The following is an 8,338-nucleotide window of genomic DNA, read 5'->3' as shown; positions in this document are numbered from 1 at the left end:
CTACTTGCTATAATTTTTTAGTTCATCCTGAAATACTTATGCATCCCTGCTGCTATTAAAAACAATAACAAAAATGGTTTCTTTTTTCTTTTGATTGATTAATTGTTTTTCCATTAAATAAAAAAACTCCAAAGATATCTTTTTTCCACTAATTAGAATGTTAGAATTTTTCCTTATTTCTTTTAACGGACTTTAATTGGTTTTTTTAGAAATTTAATAGTTCTTTTTACATAAAAAAAAACATAAGCCAAAATAGATTGTTTTCTTAGTTTAATTCAAATTAGATTCTTTCATGAATAAAAATGACATAGTTTGTAAATAATTCTCATAATTGTTTTTTGGGTTTTGTATAGATTTAATTCTTTTGTATTGTGAATATTTTCCTTTGTGGATTGTCTAAAATGCCCTTGGTCTTTAATATTGCTTTAATCCTTTTAATTGCTTTTTCCCCCCTACTTTCTTTTAGAATTCACAACATAGAATGTAGAAATTAGGACTAGTTCCCTTTTTCATTTCTTTTTCTTTTACAACCATAAAACATTAATAAATACTTGAATAAATCCCCTTTAAAAAATACAAAGAAAATACTTAAAACATTAATAATCAAAGTGAAAATTCTTAAAAAGGGAATGGAAGCTTGAACGTCCCTTGCTTAAGGGAATGTTCGAGTGCTTGGATCTCCCTTGCTTAAGGGTCCCATTCAGGCGTAAGTTCCCAACTTCTAAAAGACACAAACCAAAGAGTAACTCGAGTTTCCCTTGCTTAAGGGATTTCCTCGAAACACTCAAACTCTCTCTCTTCTCTCCTTTCTTAAGGGCATTGTTATCTCCGCTCTATTGCATCCTAGGCTGTCCCCTTATGCAAGAGCGCGAGCGTTAACGCCGCCCAACTAAAAAACACAAAAAAAAACAGAAAATTGTGAGCCGAACTACGGCGCTCTGATTCCTGAAAAGGATACGTAGGCATCAAGTCGCGGGGCTTGAACGAGCACATTTGTAAATATTCCTTCTTTTCCCCGTATTTCTTTTGCATTCATTCGCATGTAGACATAGACATAGTATACACCCTTTAGATAGAAACAAACATAGGTGGATACCATCGAGTACGATGGGCGCGAGGGGTGCTAGTACCTTCCCCTTGCGTAACCGACTCCCGTACCTTGATTCTCTGGTCGCAAGACCCTGTTCCTTCCTTTGATAGGTTTCCTGGTATTCCTTTCCCTTATGGGATAAATATATTGGTGGCGACTCTGTTCATTTTTCGCGAGCGTGCGACAGCTGGCGACTCTGCTGGGGATACCTAAGCAAGTCGATCCTAGCCTTTGTTTGTTTTATTTTATTGGGTGTTTATTTGTTTTTTATGTCTATATCTTGTATATATGTTTGCATGTTTATTTTCTGCTTGCATATCATGTTTATTTCTGCTTGCACATCATGCATCTGGACTATATTATGGGTCCCCGTGGGGGCCACATATTTTTCTGCTTTGTTTTGCAGGTGGGGGTTTTTGTGAGGTAAAAGGCCCACTACCCAGGCCAGTGACACATAGGATTAGCATGGATGCTCATGTTGACTCCCGTAGCGCTTGCTATGGCTGAGTTTGACATGGGGTACCACAACTGGGCGAGGTTCTTTCATGGAACACTGTGTCTGGCACGCTTGTTGCCTCAAACACTTTGTACCCCATGGGAACTGTAGACCCTGGTGACCATTAGGGACCACCTGTCCGTGTCTAGAATTCATACCTGTGAGTTGGGGAGGGACAGGATACTAGCCTTCATCACACCCGGATTTCCATTTCGCAATCTGAAGCCGGAATTTTGAACCTGTTACATTCAGTGCTACCCAGATATCCAGAGCTGCGAGGGACATTCAGTCCCTCACCACATCACACACATGACACATCATGCTATTGCATCCACCTCACTTCATTCGTGGAGAATCCTAAAGTCTATTTCCAAAAAAGATGTATATACTCTTTTTGCAAAAAATAAAAAAAAAATAAAAAAATAAAAGAAATAATGAAAAGGCTTTAGGATTCTCCCAATGAAATGCATTCCGCCATATCATTTAACATGCATGTTCATTTATTTTCAGGAACTTTTGGCTTTGTCTCCGACCAACACATGGCTCCACCATTGAAGACTGGTAGTCGCAACATCTCCTATACATTCCCGAATCCGAATCTGGATTCTCTTGGGTGTTTAGCGAAGAAGATCACGCCAGATGAGACGACCAATTTCCGAGACAAATATGGGTACATTCTGAGCCTTCTCAAGATGCCGTTCACCAAGTACGAGCAAGAGGGAGTTCATACCTTGCTTCAGTTCTACAATCCTTCTCTGCGTTGCTTCACGTTCCCTGACTATCTCTTGGTTCCCACTTTGGAGGAGTATTCTCTTTTCCTCGGTATTCCGGTCAAAAAAGAAGAGGTCCCGTACTATAGCACCATGGAAGCCCCTACGTCCATTGAAATTTCTAAGGCTCTTTATTTGAGCAAGTCAGTCGTGGAAGCAAATCTCACCAAGAAAGGAGGATACTTTGGTTTTCGTATGGAGTTTCTGGTTAAAAGGGGTTACGATGCTGCTGAGGCAAAAGAATGGGACACATTTAGGGCTATCCTGGCTCTAAGTATCTATGGTATCATGATGTTCTCGAACGTGCCCGACTTTGTTGATATGAATGCCATTCACGTATTCATTCTGCAGAATCCGGTTCCTACACTTTTGGGAGACGTTTATCACTTCATCCATCACAAGAATAGTCAGAAGGGAGGTCTGGTTAGATTCTGTGCTCCGTTGTTATACCGATGGTTCAGGTCACATCTGCCTGAACGTGGCGCTTTCGTTGATAATAGGCACACATCTAAGTGGGCTGAGAGGATTATGGGGCTGAGGGCTAAAGATATTGTCTGGTACAATAGCGCTTTAGATAACAGGGAAGTTATTATGAGTTGCGGAAAATTCAAAAACGTACCTCTCATGGGTCTTAGGGGCGGAATCAACTATAACCCCGTCCTAGCTAGAAGAACATTTGGATATGCTTTTATTAGTCCACCTGAGCAAACAGAGATAGCTGAGAACATTTTCTATCATGTGGCCACCAACATTGGACAGATGGCAGAAGCTGTGCAAGCCTGGAAAAGTATTTGCTGGAGAGATAAGAAGCATTTTGGTCAGAGAGACTGTGCAACTTATAAAGACTATACTGAGTGGGTCAAGACTGTGGCTAACGCCCAAGGGATGCCTTTCCCTCCTAAGGATCCCTTATATCTTCCTGCTGGTGAACAACCCAACATTGTCTCCATGCCTCGTTATAATCGAACTGTTGAGCAGAATCGGAAATTGACTGAACAAATGGAAACAATGAAAGTTGAGATGAATACTGCTAGGCAAGAGAAGCTTTCTGCTCTTCACAAGTTGAAAATAAGAGAAATAGAGCTTGAAGAATTGTATGCTAGAGGAAGTACTTCTCAGAAAAGGCCAAGAGTGACTATAGACCCTAAAACTACTGAATCTCAAGAGAAAAAGCTGAAGGAACATTATGAGGCCCAGTTGGCAGATTTGACTGAAAGACTCCAGATTCAGACTAAAGAAGCCAATTCAGAAAGGGCTCGTCGAAAGAAAGCAGACAAACTCTTGTTGGAACTCCAAGGGACCTTAGAAAAGTGCTATGAAGAAATCCGAAAGCTGAAGGGTCAAGTAGAAGAAAAAGGTCAAGGTAACACCCAAGCTCAAGAGGAAGCCAGATGTTGGGAGTTGAAGAACCGCTACATGGAAACTATGCATTTCAGAAAGGACCTATTGATTCAAGAGATCATTAAGAGGCCAACTCGTGCTGAGACTAAAAAGCTGTTTGAAGAGATGAAGACCTGGAGTTACAAGAACATTGGAGATAGCCCTCTTCGTCATTTGGACATGGGAGATCCTGCTTAGTCTTGACTTTTGTTGTAGAATCACCACCAGTTTTGTTGGATGGGGTTCTTATTTCTATTTCTGTATTGTTGGCTCATGAGAGCGGAATATTTTGTACTTCAAAACTTGGTTGTGGAATTAATGGATTATGTTTGCTTATCTTGGTTATGCTTCAATCTTCTCCGTTATCTTGTGTTGTTGGTTTGAGACAAAGCTAAAAAGTCTTGAAAATAATAAAACATGCACACATGCACCCATGCACTCATATCATATTGTATTTACAGGTTTTTTATCGGATTCTAATTGGGGTCCCTTCCAACAACAGATTTCTTTTCCGACGACGAAGCTGACTTTCTTACATCCTTACCGCACCAGAAACAACGAGAAGAGAATCATGGACCAATTTGAACAGAATCAAGCTGCCCTTCGTAGGGATATGGATGTTATGGGGGAAAGAATGACCCAACTTATGGAGACTCTCCATGTCGTTGTCCAAGGACAGGAAGAGCTCAGAAAGAGCGTTGCTGGGTTGATCAAAGATACTCCTACCAATTCTGTTGATGGAGGGGTGAAAACTAAGGAGACTCCTATCAATGAGACACTTAAAGTAGTGGACGACCACCATGAGGTTATTGATCTTGAACATGATCTTACTGCTGAGTTGACTAAGACTGCTAAGATGTACCAAGCTCTTGAAGAACGCCTTAAAGCCGTTGAGGTTGCTAAAACTTCGAGTTTCGACACTGCTGCTATGTGCTTGGTACCTGGGATTGTTATTCCCCCGAAGTTCAAGGTGCCAGATTGTGATAAGTACAAGGGAGTTACCTGCCCAGAGACTCACATTCGTTCCTACTGCCGTAAGATGGCCGCTCACGCTGAGAACGAACCTCTGCTTATGCATTTCTTCCAGGATAGTCTCACTGGAGCCCCGTTAGAGTGGTATATGAAGCTCGAGAGGTCTAATGTTAGTACTTGGGGAGAACTTGTTGATGCCTTCTTGAAACAATACCACTATAATACTGCTATGGCTCCTAGCCGTGCGCAGTTGCAAAATATGTCACAAAAATCTGAAGAGTCTTTTAAAGAATACGCCCAGAGGTGGCGTGAACTTGCTGCTCGAGTTCAACCTCCTCTTCTTGACCGAGAATTGATTGATCTGTTTATGGGAACTCTGAAAGGGTTGTATCTTCAGCACATGGTTAGTAATACTTCTCCTTCCTTTTCGGATGTGGTCATCATTGGTGAGAGGGTTGAGAACTGTGTCAAAGCTGGTACCATTCAAGGTGTTACTAGTCCTAGCACCTCGAGTGGTAATGGTAAGAAGCCGTATTCTGGGTTTGTGAAGAAGAAGGAAGGTGAGACTAGTACCGCTTCTGTTGACCAAGGCCGGGCTCCTGCATATTCTGCTGTTCCACCTCCTTATTATCCGATGCCTTATGCTGTTCCTGGTCCATATGTCCCTAAAGCATATGCTGCTGCTCTTCCACAACCATGGATGGCACCCCAACAGCCTTTCGTACCACAACAACAAGTTGCTGCTCCCCAGAATCGTCAACAGAACCCTAGGCCTCAAGGTCAAAGGGGCCCACAAAGAACAAGATTCCAAGATAGGCGTATTGATCCGGTTCCAATGTCATATGCCCAACTTCTCCCTCAGTTGCTTGCTGGTCAATTGGTACAACTCCGTGAACTTGGACCTCCACCTAGTCCTCTTCCTCCCGGTTATGATGTTAATGCTCGTTGTGAATTTCATTCAGGGGCTCCAGGCCATACAATTGAAAAATGTAGAGCATTCAAGTTGAAGGTTCAGGATCTCCTTGACGACAAGCTTATCTCATTCACTCCTACTGGTCCTAATGTGCAGAATAATCCTATGCCTCCTCACACAGGTGCGACCAATGCTGTTGAGTTATATGACGACCAAATCCTGGTAACCGATGTTAATGAGGTTAAGATGCCACTTGCGATTGTTAGAGAACACCTCGTGCAACAAAAGATTTTATGTGAGCTACATGACTTTTGTTTACAATGTTCTTCTAATTCGGAGGAATGTGCTAGATTAAGAGAGGAGATTCAAAAGCTGATGGATGAAGGCGTTCTTAGAGTGGAAAGGGTTGTTTCTGGTGAAGATGTGGCCACTTTAGAGACCCCTTACTATCCTGCTGAAGTGTCAAAGACTCAAGACACTTCTTTGGTCATTCATGCTCCGAGTACTCCTTTGGTTATTCAAGCTCCGAGAACTTCGTTGGTCATTCAGGTTCCAGACGCCTCTTTGACCCCTTCAACCTCATCTCTCGTTCCCTTTTTTGTGAGCAATTCCAAGGCTGTTCCTTGGAGTTATAATGCTGTGTATATTCGAGGGAAGAAATATGATTGTCCTCCAGTGGGTAATTTGAGCATCACTAATATTACTGGCACTAGTGGCATTACCCGTAGTGGTCGGATCTTTGCTGCCCCTCCTCCGCTTCCTAAAGAGACCAATAAGGACGCTAATGCACAAGCAAAGGGAAAACAAGTTGCTGTCGACCCTCATGTAACACGTAATGCACAAGATGCCGAGCAACTCTTGAGGATCATTAAGAAAAGTGATTACAAAGTGATTGATCAACTTGATCAAACCCAAGCCAAGATCTCCATCTTGTCCCTCTTGGTGCATTCAGAAGCTCACCGTGATGCTCTAATGAAAGTTCTGGCTTCCGCTCACGTGACTCAAGACATTACCGTGCCTCAGTTTGAAGGGGTTGTGACCAATATTGCTGCTTGTAATTGTTTGGGTTTTTCTGATGATGAACTCCTACCTGAGGGTAGAGCACACAACAAAGTGTTGCATATCTCCGTCAAGTGTCTGGATGCTGTGCTGTCTCGAGTTCTAATTGATACGGGCTCTTCTCTTAACGTGATGCCAAAGACTACTTTATTCAAGCTAAGTATGGATGGGGTTATGATGAGGCCTTGTACTATGAGTGTTAGAGCGTTTGATGGTTCTAGAAGGTCCGTAGAAGGGGAAATTGATCTGCCTGTCTTGATTGGCCCCCACATGTTCTATATTGCCTTCTATGTTATGGATATATGTCCTTCATACACTTGCCTCTTGGGTCGTCCTTGGATCCATGCTGCTGGGGCTGTGACATCTACCCTCCATCAGTGTTTGAAATTCGTGGTGAATGACAAGATTGTGGTGATCACGGGTGAAGAGGATTTGATTGTTAATAATCTAGCATCATACCGCTATGTTGAAGTTGAGGGAGAGATACAAGAGACACCTTTTCAAGCTTTAGAGATTGTGTCGGTTGATAAGCTCCCCGTGGTTGAGAACAAGAAGGAACTTGGAGCACCCCTCTCCTCTTTAAATGATGCTAAGGCCTTCTTAGAAGCTGGTACTCCCCATGGTGCCTGGGGCAAGCTGATTGATGTTCATGAGAAGAGAGACAAGTATGGCCTTGGGTATCAACCATCCTCCTCTACTCAACTCAGCATAGCTCCTGGAAAGAAGGTGATTCCCCCCATTTCTCAAGTGTTCGTCAGTGCAAGCACCAGTTCTGGAAGTCAGGTTCTCGCCGTGGATGATGATGATGAAGAAGATCTCTCCAGATTCATTTGCCATGCTGCGCCTGGACAGGAACTCAACAATTGGACTATCTTGGACGTCCCCAGAGTCACTTTTATGGAGATATAATTTTCTTGTTTCGATAAGTCATATGCTTCGCCCTAAGCATTCTGACCACTTGTATAAAGAAGGGCCCCCATGTTGTTTCAATTTGTTTAATATTGAATGAAAATCATATCTTCGCATGCAATTACTGTTCCATTTCTTTCATTTTTGTTTTTACTTTAAAAACTTTTTTCAAAAATGGCAAAGCTTTTCTTTTTTCCTTTTTATGCGTTGCATTTTAAGGCATAAATCATCCATCGTGCAGATCCGGCTCGAATTCCATCAAAAATGATAATGTTACAGTTCCACGTCTTAATATCCTTGAGAATCCAATTGACCAAGCTGATGAGGATAGTGGGGAAGATTGTGAAGTCCCTGAGGAATTGGCAAGACTTTTGAGACAAGAGGAGAAATCCATTCAGCCGCATCAGGAAGCCATAGAAATCATCAACCTCGGTACAGAAGAAGCAAAGAGAGAGGTCAAGATAGGTGCCGCTTTGCAAAGTGATGTGAAGAGAAGGTTGAACGAGTTGCTCCGAGAATATGTTGATATCTTTGCCTGGTCATATGAAGACATGCCTGGTCTAGACACGGATATAGTTATGCACAGGCTACCGCTCAAACCAGAATGTCCGCCTGTAAAGCAAAAACCACGAAGAACTCGACCTGATATGGCTTTGAAAATCAAGGAAGAAGTTGAAAAACAGTTGAAGGCTGGTTTCTTATCTGTGTGTGAGTATCCTCCTTGGATTGCAAACATAGTACCTGTTCCT

At 42.3% G+C, this 8,338-nt stretch overlaps 1 protein-coding gene across 1 annotated transcript; it reads left to right on the top strand.

Moving 5' to 3' along the window:
- Nucleotides 1–2,125: 2,125 nt before the first annotated feature.
- LOC131620098 (uncharacterized) lies at nucleotides 2,126–3,934 on the top strand. Its single transcript, XM_058891119.1, has 2 exons — nucleotides 2,126–3,390; nucleotides 3,460–3,934. The coding sequence occupies exons 1-2, from the start codon at nucleotides 2,126–2,128 to the stop codon at nucleotides 3,932–3,934; spliced, it is 1,740 nt and encodes a 579-aa protein (XP_058747102.1).
- Nucleotides 3,935–8,338: the final 4,404 nt, after the last annotated feature.

Source organism: Vicia villosa, linkage group LG7 (assembly GCF_029867415.1).
Source record: "Vicia villosa cultivar HV-30 ecotype Madison, WI linkage group LG7, Vvil1.0, whole genome shotgun sequence".
NCBI classification, from domain to species: Eukaryota; Viridiplantae; Streptophyta; class Magnoliopsida; order Fabales; family Fabaceae; genus Vicia; species Vicia villosa.
This window is presented reverse-complemented; position numbering and strand designations above follow the sequence as displayed.

Coding starts and splice junctions, on each gene's coding strand:
- LOC131620098 (XM_058891119.1), top strand. CDS start 2,126: ATGGCTCCACCATTGAAGACTGGTAGTCGCAACATCTCCTATACATTC. Junction 3,391..3,459: donor GTTGAGATGAATACTGCTAG/GCAAGAGAAGCT, acceptor ATTGTATGCTAG/AGGAAGTACTTCTCAGAAAA.